Raw genomic sequence first — 25,075 nt, forward strand, 5'->3', positions numbered from 1 at the left:
TCATGGACTCTGATAGTCCATCTGTAGAGAGTGTAGCTTATTTGCAGAGCAAAAATAAATCATCTAACTGTTTCCACATTTTGGCTTAGAGCTAACCTGCAAAGAAAATGTTGGCATGCAACTGCTCTTATAAAGATAGATCATAAAATTATGAACATGTGGAGATGAAGAAAACATTGTCTAAAGGTTCCAGCTCTTTCTTTACAAATGAGGAAACAGAAATCCACAAAGGTAGAAAGATCCCTCCAGACCCCCACCCCATCGGCGGCCAGCACCAGGAGTCCCCAAGTCCTGAGGAAGTGCACTGCCTGCTGACCATCTCTGAGGACCGCAGGGGATGTACACACATGTCCTCGCGCACAGGGTCTGCTGGATATGTAGCCAACCTTAAGTAGCCAGAAGCACACGGACACCACATTACTGAGATGAGGTGGAATCAACAGCTAACACAACAGGAGACTTAAGCATCCTCTCTTGGTGTCCTTGAACTTCTACTTTGGTTAGTCTGCCCTATCTCAGCTCTGGCCTTCCAACCCGCTGAAGTGTCACGCACCTGATCCTCAGACCCTTGGGTGGTGATGAGCAGTATTCAGGGCACTACTAATCTAATTCTAATAATCGTAGTAAAGATGATAGGTGATATTTCTTTGGACATTTTTCGTGCCTGTTATACTTTTCTAAGTATATAATTTCTGAAGGATATTATGTCATTAGAACTACATATGTTAATTCCCCACATTAAGCCTATGAGGTATGTACTATTATTTCCCCCATTCTATAGTTGTGGAAACGGAGGCCCACACCATGTAGGTAATTCACCCCAAGTCACACAGCTAGTAACTAGTAAGAATTACTATTTAAATCCAGGCTGCTACTAGGAATCACTGCACCATGTTGGCTTTGTTGAAAAAGGATTGTGTCTCTCACAACCATGTGTACAGGAGACTGGGCGGCGTCAGGAAGTGAGCCCCGGCCTTGGGGCCAGAGGAGTTGCAGGCTTTTCTCTTCTTACTTGCCCTCAGTCCAGAGGGCTGAGCTAAGTATACTTCTCAGCTTGTGACATTTTCTTCCTTCTGGCCCCCACTTGCTCTCCTAGGTACATGGGTAAGTGCTTCTTTTAAACCATGAGCTACCCACCATATTTATGCATAACACTGTTTTTAAAGGAATCGCCAAGAACGTATGATTCAATGCCCTCCCCAAATGGAGCCATCCTGCCCTTGCTCACAGAGCAGTGCCTAGCCTTCTGCTACATAGCTCTTCGCGGCTACCCAGTCTCCTCCCTTCATGTAAAACTGTCCAGGTTTCAATACCCACTGCCAATAAAAGGAAAAAAACACAATTCTTCAGCAATCACTGCCTTTGATTTTCCTTTTGGCATTTTGACAGTGGGCGGTTATGCCCTGTAATCAAAGGAAAACATAAACCGGCCATCTCCTAGCAACTCCCTGAAGATTACTGGCAGGGAGCAATTTGTGTGGTTGAGTCTCCGTGGGTATAATTCCAAGCTCGGAGGCCAGCAGAGGTCCTGCACTGGCCATCAACTCTCTGCGGTGGTCTGCACATGTCATAAACCTGGTTTTGATGAGCTTGCCGGGAGAATGTGCACTGAAATGTCCCGAGCACGGGCAGTTTTATGTGAAAGAGACTGAAGAGTCTCATGTTGTTTTCTGTAGCTGGTAAGAATCTAATTGCAATTCAAAATCATGTTGCTGCTCTGTAGTTTCCCTTTGCTGGAGCCCGATGCCCAGCGATCTGATACAAGGGGACATCTGTCGCAGCATCCTTGCCTGCCCTGATGTGTACTCCCGTGGGCCTCTCATCTGCCCCCGAGGTCTGTGCACTGGTGCGCCCAGTCAATCAAACTCGGCTCCTCATCGGTGTCAGGAAGCTGCTGCTCTCGGAGCCTTAGCACACGAAGCGAAGGTGCAATCAACACCAATTTACTCAGCCATCTGTGCGTGAAAGAAACAAATGTGGCTCTCAGAGGATGCATCTCATCTCTTCACACAAGATTTAGTACAGTCTTAAAAATTAGGTTATACACAGAGAAAACCTGGCTAGAGAATTTATATGAATGAATGACCAAGGGAAGAAATGCTTCAGCCCCTGGTCACATGTAGCAACACCAAAGGAACATCCACTTTCAATAGCAGGAATAATAACATTTTGGCCATTAGGTGCCAGGTGCGCCTCTAAGGGCTTTATGTATATTAATCACTGGATCATTCTACAACCCTAGGAGGCTGGCACCATTATGATCCCTGTTTATAGAGGAGGTTCACGAAGAGGATAAGTAAGTTGCCTGAAGTTATCCACGTGGATGTGGTAGAATGGGCTTTTAACCCCCTGGTCTGGGCCCCAAAGTCTCCCCTCTGGATCCCCGCACCTGCCCGTTCCAGCAGGGGGCGTGGTCATCACACCGCTCCCCTGACTCTGTCTCAGAGCCGAGGGCAGAGGGTGACCCCACAGTTCTTGAAAATTGCTCAATGATCTGGAACATAAACATTAGCTCTGAAATTGTGTCGGTTTCTATTTCTTATAAAGAGGAAGAGGATTGCTCCCTGTCAGGTCTATGACTGTGTGGTTGGTATATAGAAAAGTATTCTCATTCTGAGCAGGCGAAAGACACACAAGAAAGACGCTTGCTTTGCTCCACGCCCTTCCGTAGTGTTCGTTACAGGGCATGGTGCGGTGAGCGTGAACAGCCTTCTTCAGAAAACATTCTGTTACAGAGCCCAGAAACAATTACGGACCGGTGAGTGTTTATGAATTATCCATTGAGCATTGAGCAGTTTCCATTTATTATTTAAGATTTCTGTCTTGAAGCCATTTTCAGCCAAGGGAGGGAGCTGTCACTCATGTAGACATACTTCAGAAGGACTCTTGATTCTGTGTATGTTTTCAGTCCTTTCTATTCCAAGTTGCTGAGTGCCAGAAATGTTCTGCTCTCTACACAAAATAGTGTTTAATCTACTTATATAAAAAAATGTTCTGAAGTACCAGAAAGTGTTTTTTCTCCCAGGAAGAGCTTACCCTAAAAAGTAGAGTTAATTTTACCGGTGTTTTTTTCTGATTTTAGAATTTCAGCCCCATTTTTATTCAGCCTTCATTATTCTGGGCTAAATTAAAATTTTTCTTCTTTAATCTGACAAATTATGTTATTTCACTTTTTATCTGTCCCTTTGACCTTGGGCCTTTTCCCAACTTCATTATCTTTTTTTTTTTTTTTTGAAGTGCAGAAGCTACCCCTGGGAGAAAAAAGCTATAAATTGCTGGAGACTAAATTAGTATCAAAATAGAATGAATTTTGTTATGTTACCTCTGTTTTGCCTTCTTGCCTGAAAGAACCCAATTTTATGCCTGTTAAGTCAGCATAAATATAATGATACCCTTTTCCTCAATATTGCTCTCTTAGGAAAAAAATTTATATATATATATGCTTTCCAAAAGCAGTACAAAGCTAATGATTAAGTGAAATAAATTTGGTTTTAGTTGCAAATAAATTCATATATATAAACAAGAAAGATCTTGAGACTTCATAAAACCTGTCATGAGAAATGTCACCATAAAGTAGATATATTTTTAAACAACGATTTGCAATCCTTTAATTTATGGTTCAAAATGCAATTTCTTATCTTTTCATAGATACACATTGTTCTGATATGACTTAACTGGGAGTTTAAAATGATTTGAGAGACACAGGTAGCGAGATGGTATTACTCATTATAGCTGTAAAACATGTTTTCTGTGCAAATTTTAGGTTACAAGTTCTATGTGCTGATGAGGTAGAAAAGAGCCTGAAGCAAGTTTAAGTACAGATAGATAAACATTAGGTTTGTGCAATGTGCTGTTATGCTACGCGATGCCAGCTTAGCGTCTTCATGAAACTCAAGTACAGGCCAAGAGGGCTAGCGGGGGCCCCAATGGCACCAGCCGAGGCCCAATGTCAGACCCTGCTCAAAAACACCCTCCACTCCAGCCTGCCGCTGGCTCCTCCCATCACTCGGGATACTCCTTTGGAAAGAAAGCGAAGAAAACCTGTTAAAATGCAAGCGTGTCATTTTTATAAGGCAATACCTCAGCACTCACCTTAACAAAACTCAAAGAAGTTCAACGTAAGAGAGGAAATCGACCCTATATGCATTTACATGATGAGGGCTGGTATCAAGAAAGAAGTAACTTTTTCATTATACTTAAGAAAGGTATGCTTAAGGTAGGTAGGTATTCTATCCCATTCACAGAATTGAAAATTGAGTTCACGAGCAGTGACGACGATTCCAAATTTCACTGATTTGCGTCAGCACTGTTTGGGGTCAGTGCCCAGAATCAGAGTCCAGAGCCTGGTCATGACTGTCTGGTTCCACACCAGACAATAGTGTGGAAGACACTAGTGGCAGATACTGGTGTTAGGTAGGAAGACAGAGCGATATTAATGGTGCACTGCTGCAATATAGTAACACCGAGCCATTAGCAAATAATAATGATTATAGTTTCTACCGACTGAGCGAGAAAGCACGGACTTGCTCCACGCTCTGACTTTCTCTCGCCCTCTTGTCCACAACTACGGTGCTTCTGGCAGCCGCCTAAGGGTGAGGCCCCTAAAGTTGACTGCCTCTTTGCATTTCCCAAAGGAAAAAAATTGCTTTCAGTAAGTCGTCATACTCATCCCTTCCCCTGACTACCCTGTGTGGGGCCCCCGGATGCCAGCGAGGAGGCGGAGCCCCTCAGGAGACTCCACCCCGTGCCTGGATTTCCTGCCTCTGAGTCACATTCTGCTGATAGCGGCCCCAGTCTTCCGAGTTTACATCCTTAGGGTGGGAAAGGGAAAAGAGATGACAAGAAGTGCTCTGAAGAAAAAAAAAACTCTTAAGGATAAAGAAATATGGAGGAGGGCATTTTCCGTGGGGTGGTTGGGAACGGTCTCTGATCAGTGGTGTTTGAGCATGGGCCTGAAAACAAAAGGAGAGAGCTGGCCATGTGTAGGAGAAGGGTTCCTGCAGAGGAAAAACTCCGGGGTCCTCTGGGCCGGGCAGGTTTGTTCGAGGACCAGTGAGGGTCAGGGAGCCCGGAGCAGGGTGAGCAAAGGAAATGAGTGACTGCAATGAAGCCAGGGACAGAGTGAGGGCTTGGGGCATGGCGGGCGCTGCTGAGGATGGGAGGTGGGAGGCCATTGAAGAGTTCTGAACGGGAGAATGTGTGATCTCGCTCAGATTTTGGAGACACCATTCTGAGGAACGTTGGAATGCAGGTCAGAGATGCAGATGCGAGAAGACCAACCATAAGGCTACTGAAATATTTCAGAGTTGTCTAAGGCACAGGTGGCAAACACAGGGCCCGAGGGCCGAATCCCACCCTCCACCTTGTTTTATCTGGCCCGGCACCTTGTTTCTACCCGGCGGCAGTGCCGAGCTCTCACTTAACTATTAAGGAATAGTTACATTTACACAGTCCTAAAGTTACATTCCGCCCTGTGAAGGCACCTGCGAGGCTGATGTGACCCCTGGTGAAAATGAGTTGGACACCCCTGGTCTAAGGTGTGAGTGGTATTGGAGAAGGTGATGGAAAGTGTTTGGATTCTGGGTTTACTTTGAAGGCAGAGAGAGTAGGATTTGCCCGTAAATGAGAGGAAGGGATGAAGGAGGAAACATGAGTCAAACACCACATCACCGGCTTTGGTCCGGGCAACCGAATGGCGACGCTGTTGACAGAGAAGTGAGATGCCACAGGAGGAAAGGCGGGATGGTGAGGTGCCTCGTGGGCACCTAACGGGACACAGGGAACGGGCAGCTGGTGTCCCCAGTCTGACGTTCTGCTTCGTCCCTTAGAACTCACTGGGATGAGGCTTTGCAGCAACAGACCATGTGAACTAAAACATCAGTTAGACCCATAAATCCCTACCAAATACTGCAGCTGAACTTGAGAAACAACCTATCTGTACAAACAAGTTGTCTAGATCTCTTCCACAGTTCTATCTTACTGACTTGGAGAAGGCACTAAATTGGTTTCAAAATAATCCCAAAGAGCTCATTCGTAATACACTTGCTCTGTTTTGGACATATTTCTTTGCAATTTGCTAATAGAGCGGTGACTCAGCTTTGCGTCTCTTAAAGCCCATCAGTGCCTGCTGGGGGAGCTCGGTTCCCCAAGATCCGCCAGGCAGCAAGGGCTCTGGGCTGCCCCCCCCGCGCTGCGTGGGCGGCAGACTGGCGATGCTCACTTTGTCATCAGCAGTCACAGCTGATGCACGACTCAGCTTCCGTAGCTGGTACGACAGGGCATCTCTCACACACTGAACAACGTCAAAAACAGAACACACTGGAAACTAGCAACGGTAATGAAAATACACGTGCAAAAGGACTCAAGTGGTCATTATGGGGAAAGCACATGTAATCCATCTTGAAAATTTAGGGTGAATGAAGATCTAGTATAAAACACAGGAACTCAGACACACTCAGTCAGCAACAGAAAAATTCCCCTCTGCTTAGTTACCAGAAAGTGACGTCGGCAATAAGTCTGAGCACTGTACCATTTGGCCCCTAACATGATGTTATTGGGTGTCCCGGGGTGAGAGACAGTGAGGCGTCCACGGCCGCCGCCTGGCCTCAGGACGGGGGCAGCCCCCTGCATCTGACGGGCTAGGCTTCCGAGTCTCTGCGTTAGGGACACTTCTGTGAAAGCAAAGCTAAGATGACAACGGTGACTTTCAGTCCTTGAAAGAACAATCGCAGCATGCCAGAATTAACAAAGGTTAGAGGCCTCGTTCCCTTAGCTCCACAGACGAGGACGCTGAGGCCAAAAGCTTTAGGTGACTTTGTGCCTCCCCTCAAGGCACTAAGACGGTGGTGACAAAGGCAGTGTATATGAGAAGTTAAATAAAATGGCAGTCCCAGCAGAAAGCAGCAAGAGAGTTTATGTTCCATGTCAAATGAAGGGCGCATGTGCTAAGAAACATGCAGAAACATGCAGAGACGTGGGTGATGGGGCCAGGCTGGGGAGATGGGAAGAGCTTCTTGAAGCAAGCTTTGAAAAGCAGGTATGTGTGGTTTTGATAAGGGAAACGGGATTTGGGGAACATCAAAGATAGTGGAGGGGGCACAGAGGTTTATGACAGGGAAGAGGAGTTGATTTCCTGCTGACTCACATAGATATATTCCTTTTAATGTAGGTATGTGGGCAGGCTATCGTTTACTTCTTTTCATTTCATTTAAAAAGTAACAAAAATGCATCACAAACAGTTGGAATATTGGAAAAGTCACCGATAATTACTCGTACCTTATTACAAACGATTTGTCTTTCTTTGAAATCTGCCATTTAGTGCCAACAAAACGTAAGCTTATTTATTGTAAATTTAGTGTCCTTTATGAAAAAAAAAAAGCTGGAGAGATCTTTGGTTCACAAGAAGAAAGGAACTGAAATTTCTGACAGACAAAAGAAGAAGAATTCAAGTTTATACATAGTCAGCTCTGACTTTTGTTTTAAGTGTTGATATACAATATATTTTAAAAATCTGCAAGGAGAAATGAGAGAAAGAAACATTCATACACAGGCAGAGATAGACACAAATATTGCTGAAGTTTGTTCTCATACAGATTTTAAAAGATAATATATGAGCCCTGGCTGGTGTAGCTCAGTGGATTGAGCGCAGGCTGGGAACCAAAGTGTCCCAGGTTCAATTCCCAGTCAGGGTACATGCCTGGGTTGCAGGCCATAACCCCCAGCAACCGCACATTGATGTTTCTCTCTCTCTCTATCTCCCTCCCTTCCCTCTCTAAAAATAAATAAATAAAATCTTTTAAAAAAAAGATAATATATGAAAGCAATGATAAAGGTCATATTAAACTGTCTTGGAAGTATTTTCTCTGCAGCTTTGAACGACGCTCATTCTGAGAACATTCCCACCGTAGGGCCTGTCCCCCCTGCTTTAACAGTGTGAAGGCTGTCGTCAGCACCGTGGCTGGGAAAGCACGGGGCGGCCGGAGGAAGAGGAAGAGTGTGGCAGGCGTCTCAGCCCGTGGAAAGAACTGGGGGGTAATTCCAGGGAGAACTCAAAATAGCTAGATAGTCTTCGGCCAAACATATATGAAGTAATTTACTTTTTATAAGGTGCGCCGGGCTGGACAAAATGATTTCGGTGTTGAATGTTCCTGTGATTATAACTAAGCCATGACTCACCCGTCCGATGGCTCACTCTTCCTCTGGAGACTGCACCTTCGTAATCAGGACGGACGAGGAACCAGCGGGGCCACCACGGGCGGGCGGTGCTCGCACAGTAAACAAGCGCCGGCTGCACTTCCTGTCTTTGTATTTCGAGTGCATCTATGACAACACACTTTCTTGGCCGAATGCACTTATTATTTTTGTGCGCTATATATAAAGTTCAGGGCTGGCGTGCTCTGAGTGTGCGCCACGACCTCCATAGGTTCTTGAGGGCGCTGCTCTGCAGACTGATGAGCATTTTGCTCTTCATCCAGGAGCTTCTCCTCCTCGGGGAAAGTGAGAATCCATGTCAGCTCAGCCTTCAGTTCCATGTCTGGTTTTGTGGGAGTCCCCTGTGCACAAAGGTGGGGAGAAGTCTGGGCTCCTAGAAGGGGACAGAGATGGCTCAGGGCAGCCTAGGATGGCATCTAGATCGCTGTGCTCTAAGGTGTCATGGGCAAGGGCATCAGAGAGCTGCCGCCCTGTCGTGCGAGCGTACCTTTCGCACCCAAAACAGTGGTCACTCATCGAAACAGATTTGCAAAGGGCTTTGGTCCCGTATGAAATGTGTTTGAGGGGAGTTATAATGCTCGTGAACATTTTCACTGTTGCTCATTACAGGGCGAACTGGACGTTGACTGATCCAAATTACAGCAGTCCGGTGCTCAAATTTTGGTTAATCACCAAGTTATCTATTACATACTCTTGTAATCCTTCAGGTTCTTTTTTTTAAAGATTTTATTCATTTATTTTTAGAGAGGGATGGGAGGGAGATAGAGAGAGAGAAACATCAATGTGCGGCTGCTGAGGGTTATGGCCTGCAACCCAGGCATGTACCCTGGCTGGGAATTGAACCTGCGACACTTTGGTCCGCAGCCCGTGCTCAATCCACTGAGTTACGCCAGCCAGGGAGTCCTTCAGGTTCTTAGATCTGAGAAAGACATTACAGCACAGTGTTGAAGAACCCAGACTCTGCAGCCAAGTTGCCTGGGTTCTCAAACTTGACTCTGGCAGTTAGTAGTCGTGTTGCCTTGGGCATATTTCTTACCTTCTCTGAGTGTTCATTATTTTAATCAGTAAAACCCCAATAGCAGTTACTTTGTTTGATTGTTGTGAGGCCCAAATAAATTAATAGATACATAAATACTGTCAGAACAGTTCCGGGCACATAGGAAGTGCTTAAGTAACAGCTATTATTTAAGTTCTCTGGCAAGCAGTTAATCAACAAGCATAGCCATAAGAAACTTGTACATAAATATCATGGCAGTACTGTTCAAAATAGCAAAAACCTAGAAGCAATCCGAATGCCCATGAGTAAGAAAGTAGATGCACAAACTGTATTATATTCATACAATAGGACATTATACAGGAGGCAAAATGGACACTATAGAAACAGGCAACAATATGAATGAATCTTAGCAATATAATTCTATCCAGCATGTCTCATTATAAAGACAAAAACAACCAAAATAAACATACTTGTAGAATATTTTATTTATATATATTTTTCCAATGAAACCACATAAAAAGAAAAACAAGAGAATGACCCACACAGATTTGGAATGATGGTTACTGCAGGTGTGGAGGGGAAGGATGGCGTAATGGCTGCGGCCATCTGGGTAGATACAGCTTCTTATCAAAGTCTGCCTTCTGTTCTAGGTGGTGGGTGTGTAGGTGTTTAATGATAAGGAAGAAAGGAAGGAAGAAGTAGGTGGACCTATGATAAAACTTTGCCATGGACCAAGGATTGTAATTTATCAGGTGGTGTATACTTGAGACATACCCCCCAAAATAACAGCAGTCATTGCCAATTGTTATATTCAATTCCACTAACGTTATATTACAAATAATGAAGAGGTGAGAGTCCAAAGATTGCTTGTCTGCACTGAGTTGATCTAATATTGGTTGGAATAAAGAGCCTTAAGATACATATAAAACACCTTACGTATGGAGCATTTTTTCCTAAAATAAATATTGTTATTAGTCTTCTCCTCTTGGAAAAACAAAATGACAGGCTGTGTCAGTGTTTGGGGTTCAGACAGCAAGGATGTTTTGTTTCAAATGTACGATAGAAATCAGTAGTTTACTATTGGTTAAATCACTATGGCAAGTATAACACATTGATGACTACTCTCAATATTCAGAGATCCCAAATAACTTCTTAAATACACTTCACACTTCAATCAATACCGTCCCACCGACGGCCAAAATTGCAACTCAGCCAGCCTCAACTTTTGCTAGTGACTTTCAGGAGCGAGTGTGGATTTGTTAGCCGGGTCCCCCTACCTCCTTGAGAGAGCCGTGTGTCGGAAGGGGTAGGGCACCATTACATTCAGGTAGGAAGAACTTAGGAAGGTCCCAGATAGACTAGGGAAAGCCAGGGCAGGGACCTGCAAGCTTCTCTGCGTGCCTCCCTCCAGGTGACGAACTGCTTCGTGATGGCAGGCATTCTACCATGCTATAAATGAGGACGCCTCCGTTCTATAACCGTTTACTGAGTGAATTCTACCTACCGGATATTGGTAGGAGCTAAAGGAGAGATAATAGTTAAAAAAAAAAACAGAAAAATTCCATTAGTAGTGTCTGAGCATAGAATACACAATATTAAATTTCAAGTTCCTTGGTAGTAAGTATGTCCAGTACCTAGATCACACATCTCAGAGAATGTACTCCTAGGAGTTTTTATGAAGACAGGGAGAGGACTGGTTACTAAATCTGACCAGGAGTGATAATAGTTTCTCTCTGAGGCTTTAACGTCTGACAACCGTGAGGGGGTCAGAGGCTGAACCAGGAAGATAAAAACACCCACATACAAGTTCCCGGTGAGACAGTGGTGGGGCAGGGAAGCAGACTCTGTCTGTGTGTGCTGCTTTTCCTCCTACCTGAACACCACGAGACGATCATCCACTGAGTGTCCATCGTTGTCCTGGGGACCTGAAGCAATGGCATTGGTCCCTGCAGCACCACTAACTGTCCTGCGCTCCCCTTTCCCGACTCTGGCTGCTAAACTAGGCTCCCCCTGCATTTGGCCTCCATGAAATCCAGAGAACCAGAAAGGCTTATCCTCTGGTCCCTGAATCTTTCGGACAAGTGAACTCCAGGGCCAAAACAGAGGCATATTGTACCTTCCAGAACTCAGTATCTCGGGTTCTGAGGAAACACAGAGTTGACAGAGAGGGAAATGTCAAGGGTGAACCCCAGGTTCAGCGTATACAATGCCTGGCTCTCAAAAACGTTCATTAATTTGCTCAATAATGAATGGACGATGCCATTCTCTGGGGCAGGGAATGCTGGGAAAATGGAGTGAGGTTTTGGGAGAAGGGAAATCAGGGACCCAGCATACATTGGGAGAGAAATATGAATTATATTTGGATTACAGCTCAGACATACCAACTTAGAAACTGGGATCCTTCGATGAGGGTCCAGGCTGCTCTATACTTTTGATAATATTAGGTTCTTAAGCAAAATGCTAGCATAAATACTTAAACTACATAAAATAAGCCTTTTGAAACATTTACTGCATGTAAATTAATATCATATGTACACGTAAGTTTTCTGTGTTCATTAAAATGCCAACCCAAAGGATCTATTTTTGGCACTATTCCCTTGACCTAGAGTCAATCTGTATTTTCTGAAGGAAAATGAATTGTTTCATCCCAAACATTCCATAACTCATACCTCTCCCTAGTCTGCCTTTCTGGATCATTTTAAATTAACGATACATTTATCACATAGTTGTCTGGCAAACGGCCACATATATGGAGTCAGAATGCATGTTTAGTAAATGTCCTAATTCTAAAACTGCTGAAAAGGGGAACAGGCTGCCCGAGAGTCTGGTGGTCGCGAGTAAGGGGGCAGCGACCACATGAAAACCCGGGGGATGTCACAGCACTCCCCAGGCTGTTGCAGTTTAGCAAGTGAAGACAGGACTGAGTCAGCCAGTAAGAAATGCAATGAAAGTACTGGCTCGGAACACAACACACAACGTGCTTAGATCTTTTAGCCTTTTGTCTCCTCCCAGGCCAATAGCCTTTCCTCTTTGAAATATGACACGTGCAAAAGAATGTAACGTTCGGAATGCCAAACTGCATCCGAGACCCGTCTGCTTTGAAGGTCGTCTCTACTGCCCACTCTAACAGGCACAAGCAGTCAATGACCCTCGTCACCCCCAGTGTCCTTATCACCACCGCCCATGATGAAAACGTTTTTTAAAAGGTGATGGTAATGTTTTGACCCAAGTCTACTTTTATGCAAGTTGTTTGGGTGTAGACTTATCGAATGGATATGACTTTCGGCAAGTGAAACCCTAGACTGATACCCTCTGCTGAAGGGCCCTTGAGATGACATGGGAAGACAGGCCGTATAAAGGCAGTTCTGTGGGTCCTGCTTCTGGATTTAGTAAGCTCGGCAGCTGAGAGGGAAGACAGCTTCGGATGACAGCTCGGACTCGGGTCATTACCTACCACATCATTCTGATGCTATTAGAAATAGGATGCTATTAAAAGTCTCTTTCTTCTGAATTTTCATATGTAAATGAGTCATTAAAATATGGACTTCCAATAGAATCTGCTTGAGACCAATATACTCCAATCCTATTTAAAGCTTGGTAAATATTAGTCAACTAAATGAAAGAAGGGTTTAATGTAGGTGAGTGCCAGGTCATAAAAGGACAAGGATAAAAGGAAGAAAGCGGAGAGCTTGTTTACAGAGACAAAAGCGGGGGCAAGACTAATAAAGAGTAAATCAAACAAGATTTAACCACGCATGTTTAAATGTGCCCAACAACATCTTAAAAGGTGTTTCAACCATTTCCAGCTTTAGCCACCATGTTAAACAAGTCAGGGTATTATGAAACAACAAAATCTCTGTTCAAGTAGGTTTCTCTAGCTCTCCACCGTATCATTGAAGTATAAATTTGTATATTGTTTTCTTTGCCTATTTTTGGTGTATTGAGTGAAAGTTTTAGCTTTAAATAGTGGCAGGGTATGAGGACTATATTAGGTATAAAAAACAAAGAATGCTGGGAATATGCAAGTGGCTACGAACTAGAAATGAGGTCACTGGGGTTGGCATTTTGCTGAACCAAAGAGCAACAGATATCACCCAGGGGTTTGCTGGATAATTTGGAAGCCTTAAAGCACTTCGTTCTGATGAGAGTTGTACATCAGATTGTCAAAAACAGCACAGACCAAACATGGATGATGAAGACGATTTGGTTTTGGGTGGTGGGCACACAACACAAGGCACAGGTCATGTATCGGAGAAATGTACACCTGAAACCTGCATACTCTTATCAACTAATGTCACCTCAGTAAGTTTAATAAAAAGAAAATAACAGTAAAAAAAACCATCATAGAGAAAGTCTCATTTGAATATCATGTTTCTTAAATTCAGGTACATCTTAAGGGAGTATTGAAACTTCCAATTGCTACTGTTATCCATCTGTCTTCCCATCAATGCAAAGCATAAATTTGGATTATTTAAGAGAATTAACCCTAAAAGCCACTGGCTTTGGGGGTTAAAATCCCCATTTCAGTGATTAATTCCCTGAAATGAAAAAAAATCAGGATACGTGTCAGTAAGTTTTCTTTTCTTTTTTTTTAAACATTTAAGTGATTTTTTAAAAGATTTTATTTATTTATTTTTAGAGAGGGAAGGGAGGGAGAAAGAGAGAGAGAAACATCAATGTGCAGTTGCTGGGGGCCGCAGCCTACAACCCAGGCATGTGCCCTGACTGGGAATCGAACCTGCGACACTTTGGTTCCCAGCCCGCGTTCAATCCACTGAGCTACACCAGCCAGGGTTTGGTAAGTTTTCTTATTGCTGCCCACACCCCCCTGGCGCTCAGGCTGGCCTTCCCACCAAACACAGCGGCCTCACCCAGACTCCCTTCAGCACGCAGGCGCAGCCTCCCAAGCCCGGTCAGGAGGTCACATCCGTGCCCAGCTGGCGCATGGTCAAACACCAAAATGAGGACATTTTTAAATCGCGGCAGCATGGCCCCAACATGGCTGCAAGAGTGGGACTGTGACCTTCCTTGATTCCTACGACCACTGCTCATTTACTCCCTGATTTAATTCTATTTTACTCCCACTGAGCTCACAGTCCACGACAGTCCCTAGACTTATTTTAGATGAGGTTGTGAGAAACCAGTCTTTTCAACCCAGTCATGAAATGGTTTGGTTTCACCAAGCCACAGAACTTTTTATTTATCCCTGTTGAAGTTTAACTCAGCCCATCAATATATGCTATCTTTCTGCTCATGACCTATTCCTCTCTGGCCTGTGTGCCTTCTGTAGAACTGATAAGCGTGCCACCCTGTTTTTCCCCAAAATAAAAATGTTGAAGACACACAGCCAGCAAAAGGCACTCCCAGAAACTTTTCATTCCCCTGTATGGGGGAATGACCCCCTCTAACACCTCCGCACCCAGTACACGGAGATGTCATGAAGAATTTTGCCAAAGCTCTTTCACCTCCTTGGTTAAATTTAGCCCTAGGTACTTTTTGATGCAATTGTAAGTGGGATTATTTTATTCATTTCTCTTTCTGATATTTCATTATTAGTAGATAGAAATGCAACTGATTTTTCCATAGTTTGTATGCTGCAACTTTACTGAATTTATTAGATTTAACAGTTCTTTGATGGAGTCTTAGGGAGTACTATATATAATATCATGTCATCTGCAAATAGAGACAGTTTTACTTCCTCCAAATTGGGAAGGAAGAAGTAAATGTTTCTTTTAATGATCAGAGATAACGCTGCTCCAAATTGAAATGCATGATCCTCTACACAATGGTGCAAAGAAAGGAAGAAACTTAGCAAGGAAGTTCCCTTAGCAAACTAAACAGGAATGGCAGCTACCAGGAGGTCATTACTCTGCAATTTGTCTCACGATTCTTTATGTGACAGTTTATAGACATCTCTTTCCTCCAGCTATCACCTTGAGTTATCAGCTGTCAAAGGTAATGAAAGCATTTTTAAAAGACTAATTGTCACAACCTTTAAGTGTCACATTCCTTTAGACTCAGTAGCAGTGACTCAGCTGGTCTAGGAGGCAAGTGTTTGATTCAATTATTTCTTTAGTCCGTCCTCTCTGTTCTCTGCAACATGGGAAAGGGGGGAGCCTCAGCTCCAAGAAGGCTGTGTTACAGAAGCAAAAATCTGTCTGGAAAGCAGGATGCCCTTTTGATTCCGTTACGTTGCCAAGTTGGGGGTGGGAAAATTAGAAGATGGGGGAATATATACAAATTAGCCTAATACATCGATAAAATAATGTCCCGTGTATTTGCTGGATTGGAGATGGCTTGCTGCAGGAGCAGGGGTGGGGGGGGAATAGGTTTGACCCTGCTGCTGTTGCTACTGCTGAAGATGACAGTGACACTGGTATAAGGCACTTCGATGGCTGGGTATGGCGGAAGTGCCGTTTGAATGCAAGCCTGCCTGACTCCAAGACCCCTCCTTCCGACGCTGTTCAGTTCACCTGTCACCCGTGTTCCTGTGTTCCACTCCCTCGTGCGTCTCTGGTAATGTGCCTGCCCCGCCAGACCTCCATCAGGTGTCTGATTCATTTTCACTAGGAATCCATTTGGGCTTTGATATACGTCATAGAAGCCAGTGGAACTTTCCTAGGGCTGTACTATCAAGTTACACAAAAGACTTTGTCTTCGAAAAGGTGTGTTGGTACGTATTTAGATGTAACCTGTAACCCTCCTTAAGTAGGACAATATAAAAGTGAAGGGCACCAAACTGAAGCACTAGAGCGACATTACATCTCAAGACCATTTAATGTGTTAGGAAGTCAGCGTTTTTTCACACTTAAGTAAGAGACTGACTCACAGACTTGGAGGCTTTGCAGCAGCATCAGAAAGGAATTTATCTACCGGGTGATGACCGCTTACTTCTAACCCGCATAATCTTTATGGAAAACCTGTGTTTTCACTAGCTTGCATTTCTAACGACTCAAGAGGAAAATTGCTGGTTTCCTGGAAAAACTTGTGCTCTTCTTCAGGAAATGTTTCCCGGCACTGGGAAATTGGGTATGTTTAAAAAGAAAACGTGTATATTCTTGTAAAAATAATCCATGGCCTCGTGTGCTTTGGGTCTTCACTGTTTATGGTGATTTCTTCTTAGTCCTTCAAATGATGCTGAATATGTTCAGACCCCAGCATCCACGCACAAAGGCTGTGGACCATTTAGCTCCTGAACACTAAGGCCCCACCTTCAGGCACCACGAGCTCAGGCACAGTGGAGGAACCTGGAGTCCTCATGGTGAGGTGCTCACTGGTGACTGTGGTGACTGGTAACCCCCGGCCAGGGACAGAGGTGACTAGGAGTTGGCATCGTACACTGGCTGTCAATCAAGAGTAACCATTCACAGCAGGGCTTGAGGTGGGCTCTTAGGTTTCCAGACTCAGGGATGTAAAGGACAAAATACACTCCTGGGTGTATTTCCTGCGCATATTTCAAAGCAGCAATTTTGACATAGTAATAAAAAAGATAAATAAAAATAAAAGCCATCAACCTAAACTGTCATGTGACTGTAATTAAACAATGAAATCATTGGGCACTTATGAATACTTCTAATCCTACTACAGTCAGAAAGAGAGAGAGAAAGAGAAATGTATTGTCCACTCAGGGTAGTTAGTTTGTCCAGAAACAGTGGTTCACGTGACCCCATGTTAAGTAAATTCAGGTTCAATCTGGTGCATAACCTTAATGTGCATCATTGATTACTTCTTGTGTTTAAAATATCTCTCTCAAAAAATCACACATCCCTCAATGTTTTCTTACCATGTAGATGGTGTGTCCCATATTCTGAACACTGTATGAGCTATGAACAGATTAATTTCAAAATAGCCCTAGCCATAATTGAATTAAAATTATTCCATGAAAAACCTCTTGGGCAATTTCTCACACGAACCAGGCTAAAACTCAGTCCTACAGATTTTTAGATAGCCTTGATGCCTCTAAATTCAAGGCTATAAAAATAAAACGACACGCAGAATTCTTGGCTGAAATTGAGGAAAGGATTTGCCTCTGCTCCCCTTCGGAAGGAGCTGCCGGAAAATCAGGAGAATTCTAGCAGAACGACAAGGTTATGGGCACCAGGTCACGTCGGTGCCTATGCGGGAATAACCAAACCCCTTCTTAGGGCCCTCACTCAGAAGTTCGGTTCGCCGGTCTACGGACAAGTGCATGTCAGGAGTCCCAGGCTGCTCCGATCTGTCGAGGAAATGCGGTGTCTGTGAATGGGAAGAAACGCAAGCAGAACTAAGAGACTGCAGACACAAACGGACGCTGTTTCCCATCCCTGATCAACCAACACAGTCGTCGGCCATATGCACATTGGGAATGACGCTGCCCTGACCCGAGCAAGAAGCCGATCCGCTGCCACACACAGATTAGGATGCCCATGAAGTTGCCTTCTGTATCAGACTCTGGCGAGAACCGAACTTAAGTAAATACCATTCCACACCCCCTGTGGACCATTATTTCGGCATGAATGCAGAGTTTTTGTTTTGGGTTTATCTGCTGAGGTCCACGGTCGTCCGCATTGTTTTATCATCATTTTTCACAGTCTTGGCCCTGGTTCAATTCCAATTTAAGGACATCATTGAAATGCTGTCTCTTCTGGTAGCAGGCAAACACTCTAGGAATTTGATGCTTTCCAGAATAATCTGGGCTTGTTATATAAGTATAATCAAAGACACTTTTTCAGGACAGAACAAAAGAGATTAGGCTCGCTTCAGTTTAAACCGTCTCAAGAGAGTTCTCAGCTGTGGAGTTGTTAATGGCTTCAGTGCAAATAATGGAAATAGAAGCATGCATTTTTATTAGTCACCCAAGAAGCTTTTCGGTTTCAGGTTCTTCCTGCAGGGCTCAATTACCGTGGCTCTTCTTTTAACAACTTGGAGAATGTCTTGCCTGATTAGGAAGTTAGTCATTTCACATTTTGACATCTAAAACAATGTGGAGTCTAAAACGACCTCACAAATTATAAGTAACAGGATCCATCGCTCTAAAGATGAAAGCTCGAGGATCTGTGGCACCCGTCTTTGTTCGGGCTAATCCTATTTTACTTGTCGGGTGTGAGACATTGGGTAAATACGGGCAGTGAACTCAAACAACAAATGTTGATGATTAGTTCTCTAACTCAGTTATAAAAGCACTATCATTTTTTTGTGTGTGAGTAGACTTTGTACCCCGAAAGCCTCACCTTCCAGGCATGTTTGATATTTTTCTCCATCAGTGTTGTTCCAGCACATTCTCTTTGTCATTCGGTTTGAAACCTTGAAACAGTTTTAAACATGAAGTGTCCTGAAAAGGGGTAGAATCTGGGGAATGTCCTTCCAGCCCTCGGTTTCGGGGGAATGTTTATGCCTTCTTGTTTTAGCAGTGGCCTCCGTCTTGGTCACAGACGTCCCCTGAGGCTTTTCCTTTCCACTTATTTCATCCATTTAAGGGTAACATATCAGGAGCTTTGCTACTGAGAGATTAAAATAAATAGTTCGATGGAGCTTTCTCAAAGCTCCTGCATGGACCACTGCCTCCTTCCCTGGTTTCACTGGCATCTCTGTGACACAGGTGGTACCAAGGTCACCAAGCAGAGTTTCTTAGCAATGTGTCATACTTTTCTGTGTGTTCTGGAAATAAAATGGGGGTGGGGGGTGGAATGTTTATTTGTATGCACTGTAAAATAAGGGATAAAATTTGTCATGATAAAGCTTCCCCCAATCATATTTTAAAGTCATTCGGCCTATGAAATTTTCTTGTAGGATCTGCTGTAACATCACAACACTCACTGCTCGGTATCCAGTGTGACACTGAACACAGTCAGGTGATGCCCAAACACTACGACACAAGAACATCGTCTGCATTGTTATCAGTGTGTCACTCTAAAAATTAAATGGGGATGAATGTCAATACCGCGATTTTACTCATTCTATAGGGTCACTGCCCTAGTATTTCTTGAATACCAAGGTATTAGTTGATTCAATCTAGTCATAAAAGATAAAATCATTTTCCTCTTCATTCAGAATTATATTTCATATCAGTTCAGAGTATTTTTTTCATGTTATTTTATTCCACCATGTTCCCCCATGCTGGAAGAAAAGATAGGTGTCGTTCTCTATGGGTGTGCATATTTTGATTAAATTATTAGAATTTCACAGTAGTCATGGACAAAAGCAAGCTTTCTATCAGAGGTGGACTTCAACGGCCATACTGAAAGAAACTGAGGAGTGGTGACTAGGCCAGACACAGGAGGACAGGAGAAACCTTCTGAAAGGCAGACAGGACAAGAGCCCAGATGGCCAGAGACAAGGAAACAGGAAGCTCACTTGATGTCTTGGCAGAGAGTAAAGAAAAATGTATTTATCAGAAGTCTTTCTTGACAAATCATGACACATGGTTTCATGTCGGTGCTATCCCCACTCATCCATAAAGTTTATACGATTTTGTAAAATGATCAGACGTTAGAGTGCTCGTGCGCACACAGACTCTGCGCGCTGCTGGGCGAGCTCGCCTTCATCTGACAGCAGGCCCGGCCCAGGAGCCCGGGCAGGCGGCTGGGGTTGAACGTCTTCAGCTCGTGCTCTTCCAAGATCTGCTTCCTGGGGGAGCGTGGCCTTCTCTTTGGTCTCAGAGCTGGGGAGGTCAGAAACTCTGAAAACGGGCTAAGACCGTGTGCCAGAGAGGGAACTATGTCATCTCACACATCATAAAATAATACGCACCATTAAGAAAACTGTTTTCTACAGCAGGCACCACTCCGCCGACCATTTCTCGTGAATTAATCTCCACTGTTATACATCAAACGCTCTGTTGGGGGAAACCACGGGATCTGATGCTGAAACAGAAGTGGGTTTTATAGTGACCCTTTATTTCCTGCATCTTTTTTTAAAGACTTTATTTACTTATTTTTAGAGAGGGAAGGGAGGGAGATAGAGACAGAGAGAGAGAGAAACATCAATGTGTGGTTGCTGGGGGCTGTGGCCTGCAACCCAGGCATGTGGCCTGTCTGGGAATCGAACCTGCCATACTTTGGTTCGCAGCCTGTGCTCAATCCACTGAGCTATGCCAGTCAGGGCTATTTCCTGCATCTTAAAAGTAGATGAATCTTACCTTCCTTGACTATTTGTTCAACGTATATATATTAAATACATTAAATATGCCCTGATAATACATGAGCCCAGTAATAAATTGAATATAATAGGTTGAATAGTGTATGGTAATGACTTCCTAGGTATGTTTTAAAATTCTGAAAAATGACACTTAACAACTAATGGTCTTTTCGGGCTTAAAAAACAAAGCCTGTGAGTATAAATGTTTATAAAAGAAACTGAATTTTTAAAACAAGAACATCTCTCCATTTTCATCCACTAAAGGTCACCATTAAATAAAAACTTAAGTTCATGGTTATAATCATAGGACCAATAATAACTGAAGTTTAACTTCCACAGAATTCTAAATTCTGCTCAACTTATTAAACCCTGATTTAAATAAGACTAATGATAATGTGATAATAACTCACAGGTACACCAAAGACAAAACAGAAACCAACCCTACTTTCATGCTATTTTGTTCCACATGCTAGCGAACAAATTAATACATCGTTTTTTCCCTACAGGAAAACTGAAGACTTTACTAACAAACCCTCCAAGGTCAAAATGAACACAGGTACGCCCTCTCTGTCAGTTTTCAACCTTCCAGCCTTGCTCTCTAAAAGTCATCGTGGCCCTAAATCATTAGTTGAGCCCTCTGCTGATCGTAAATGCGATACTGAGTTTCTGATTGGATGGATAGTGAAAATTCATCACTCAACTCTTTGTCTTTGTGCTTCTACCTCTTAGAAATCAAAAGTAGAATTTATGGCTTCATCTACTCTTACTCCCTTTTTCTGTAAATCACATCATGAAATCTATTCCCACATACCCTAGGAAGTGGGCGTATGTCATTTGCATGCGTACATTTGAAACCCCCCTTAGAGTAGGCTGAATTCAAAGGCAAGGTGCTCTAGCAGAAAATATTTAGCTTTCCATTCTATCAACTCTGTATGTGGACAGTCAGCAGAGAGTGCCAGAGATTCACACGAAAGCAACTTCATCCATAGGCACACTACACCTAAAGTCATAAGCATTAACGGTTTTAGAGGTGAGAGCAGTATCTTCAATTAGTTTAACAACATGGGTGCCTCTGAACTCTGCGTTTCCTGTCTCGAAGCAACCGCTAGAAAGTTTGCTGTGTCTTGTTGTCAAAGTGCCTCACGGGAGGATTAGCAGCCGCTGGTGAGAACCAGTATCTAATCCCTAGACCAGGTGTAGCCACGTGCCCCGCTGCCCATGATTCTGTGGCTGCCCTTGGCAGAGACCTGCTCTGACTGACCTCTGAACTCTAGGCCAGCTGGCCCCTGAGACTGTAGTCAACCACAGATGCATAGGGCAACAGGTGAAACAGGGTACTGGAGACAGTCAAAATACACAAGGAAGACCCAGAAATGAAGAGAAATTATAACCCTAGAAATGTAAGGGCATTTGGACAATCAGAGGAGTGGGAACCGGACATGGAAAATGAGAGAAGAAATAATATTAGATAAAGGAGATTGAAGAAAGTAAACAGAATAGACTAAGCTGCACTAGGGTAAGTCATGCGAAACTGCAGTCACTCCAGCAGCGAATGGCCGTCCACATGAGGAGGTTATATTTCCACAGCTAATAATAACTGTGGGAAGTGGCAGGATTTGCACAGTTGTTCTGAGGCATCTTCTCACAGGCTTAAGTTGCCTGAAGACATCACTTCCTAATACCCTTCACTTCGTGCTTATTTTCCTATTTATTATAACCCCATTATAACAGAGGTACAGCATGTGATTGTACTAAAGATACCATATTCATGTACAATGCATTCAATCATTAATCTTCCTAGTCCTAGAATTCAGTCCCTAATGGCAAAGTAGGCAAATAGAAATTCATATATTTGTTTATGTCTCTGGGGTACTTGAGCCGAGTTACTGCTGTAGCAGCATGAATGTTACCCCCTAAGCATCCTCCCATTTAAAAAGAAGGAGTGTGTCTCTACGTAGAATGCTAATGTGCACAGTTAGTTTGTTTGTATGGGTGAGCCTACATATACATATGCATGTAAAACATGATATTTAAACTTACACATATAAAACTGGTAGGAAGTGATGAACCCTTAGTTTAAGATTTCAAACTAACACTATGGTGTTGCTTAAAAACATACCACTTTTAAAAAACATGTGTGAACAGTGCGGCAGGAAGGTGTAAAAAGCACTGTTGCTGTTTGTACAGAACAAAGTAAAAATCAGTAAGTACTTAAATATCTAACAGACAAAGTTAGTCTTCATTATCTACCTGCCAATCATTAAACATGCATATATTCCTATTTAAATATCTATGTGTCTGTCACCGAGGTTAAAAAAAGATTATCTTAAAGCAAATCAGCTCTTTGTTTTTTGTCAGATACATAATAAATGAGCCAAAGGAAATGTATTCATTTTCACACTAAAGGATCTGAAATATGTATAAAAACACAGGGTCCAGCACAAATAATGCCCTTTTTAATTACAAAATTGTAAGTATGTCATTTCCACAATATAACAATATCACACTCAAGCACACCACGTGATATTTTAGGTGAAATGTTCAACTTGAAACTATGAATTATTACACCCATATTATTGACCCTATCAGCCACACTCATGAGGCATTACTTCTGCCACACCCTGTGCCTATAAAACACGGCGTATTTCCACTCTAACAATTTGTGAGCCATTACTCTCTAAGGCAAGTCTTAGCTGTAGAAGAACAGAAAGAGAGAAAGACGTGAAATAATTCACTGTCGGTGACGGGCCCACACGAGTGTTTTCAGCCATGGAAACGGCTTCCAAGAGTCTCAGGAGGAAGAGGGTGCCGGTCGTCCATGCCTGCAACCCCGCCGGGCATCAGTGAGTGAGGGTGAGAGCAGCATCAGGGTTGTTCAGAATGACCTAAAGTATGCAAGACAGCATCCTCATTCTGAGGTCTTAAAAATGTCTCCAGGAAATCACGGCACGTATCAACGCACACACGTTAAGTAGAAACAGAATATAATAGATTTCTCTGTTCCAGCAATTTCACAAATGCCTCAACGTGTCAAATTAAGCTCTTTAGGAAACTGTTAATGAAGACAGATCCTCCATTGATGTCGCCCAGGTCTCAGAGTTACTTAGAATGCAGAAACGATTTCACCCAGGGGCCCCCACACTCTCTTGGATTACAGCGCCAAGATGTCTCAGCCACGTGTCCCGCACTCTCAAGCCAAAAGAAATATCTAGCAGTGGCATTTACCAAGTAGCTAGGTGCAAACAACTTAATAAGTACTAATGTTCTGTCAACTCAGAAGCAATCTGGAAAAATAACATACTTAAACTGAAAAAATAACCACTTTATTTTATTCTTTATGACCACAGTTGTTAGTGGGATGTGCGTGCTTATTGGGCACTGCAGAGCCCGCAGCCCTTGGAGTTAGATTACCCATCACCCCTCCCATTCACTGGTCCAAAACTACTGCTGTAGGGTACCTGCCTTTTGTCACAGCCCATCACCCAAAACCCAGCCTCTCAAAGACATGGCATCATCTAAAGAAAGATAGCACCATCTTTACTATGTTGAGACTGGGAACCACCTCAGGCTAGCAGTTCCTGCAGTACCTGGTAGACATCACTGAGTTTTCCTCAAACATGTAAAACACCCCCTCAAAACCCTCAGGAATCAGCTGAGGTAGTGGGGGGGGGGCACCTGAGTGCAGTTTGGGAGCCATGGGTTCCACCAGTGACCCCGACCTCCTCCCCCTCCTGCAATCCTCCCTTCCCATCTCTCTCACCGCTTGTTGGATGCTCAGAATGAACGGAACTGAAAAATAAAACCTCTGCCAGAGCCTTCAGTTCACACTTCCAACACCCTTGACCACACAACCGTCGGAGAGACCACCGTAGCTGTCACACGCTGCAGAGGCGATAGCGACATTCCCTCCATTCGATCAGAAACACTCACTGCTCGTAGCTTCCTTCCGTTCGCAGAGCTCGCTAAGTCCTGCCAGTGCCTCTCTTAAAGACTCTGTAGTCGTGCGTTTCCACCATGCTGTGTCTTTCTGTGTTTGTTCTTGGATGATAGTCTTGATTGGACTTTCTTTTGTGGCTGCAAGTCATTTTTCTGTTTTAATTATTATCTGTGTTAGAAAGTTGTTATCTTAAACATGTTTAAGAAATTATATTTTGACATGAGAACCGTTCTACCAATTTTAAGGTCTACTGACCTTACTACTTGTGATTTTATCAAAAATTAATAGAGTAAGTTCCCTCGTGTCCAATAAAAAAGTGGATACTATTCCTCAAGAAATAAAGAAAAAGTATAAATATCTAATCACTATGTTATACTCGTGAAACTAATATATTTATATCAACTGAAATTGAAAAATAAAAAATATATAAAAAAGAAATAAAGAAAAGGAAAAATTAGAACAGCATGTGGCAATATATAATGATTATGTTATCATATTGGTGGTTACATTATTTGGCTCTCTTGTTATAACTTTCAAAAAGAATTAAATTAAAGTTTATTTTGGTCTCAAGAGAATGAGAAAAACTATTTATTGCACATTCCATATGCAACGGAATGTGGGAATGGAATTGGAATCTGTTCATAAATAGAACATTAACCTTCCAATTGTAGAAGTCTTGTAACTCTAAACCTATATCACATTATAATAGTGGGTACATTTTCACTTACTTTGCTTCATGCTGTGGTTTGCATACATGTCAATATACAGATCATCATCTACATGTTGAAAAGCATAAGAACAAATTAATTTTTTTA

The 25,075-nt window shown here is 43.2% G+C and overlaps 1 protein-coding gene across 8 annotated transcripts in view; it reads left to right on the top strand.

Moving 5' to 3' along the window:
• Positions 1-25,075, top strand: part of SORBS2 (sorbin and SH3 domain containing 2) — a 186,670-nt gene that overhangs the window by 80,278 nt on the left and 81,317 nt on the right. For all 8 annotated transcript variants that reach the window (XM_045821519.1, XM_045821514.1, XM_045821512.1 and 5 more), the window contains one exon: positions 20,830-20,879. In XM_045821519.1, the coding sequence (XP_045677475.1) occupies positions 20,870-20,879 (10 nt within the window). In that variant the 5' untranslated portion in view covers positions 20,830-20,869. The remainder of the gene's footprint in view (positions 1-20,829; positions 20,880-25,075) is intronic.

Source organism: Phyllostomus hastatus, unplaced genomic scaffold, assembly GCF_019186645.2.
Source record: "Phyllostomus hastatus isolate PE091 unplaced genomic scaffold, TTU_PhHast_1.1 phas_scaffold_46, whole genome shotgun sequence".
Classification (NCBI taxonomy): Eukaryota; Metazoa; Chordata; class Mammalia; order Chiroptera; family Phyllostomidae; genus Phyllostomus; species Phyllostomus hastatus.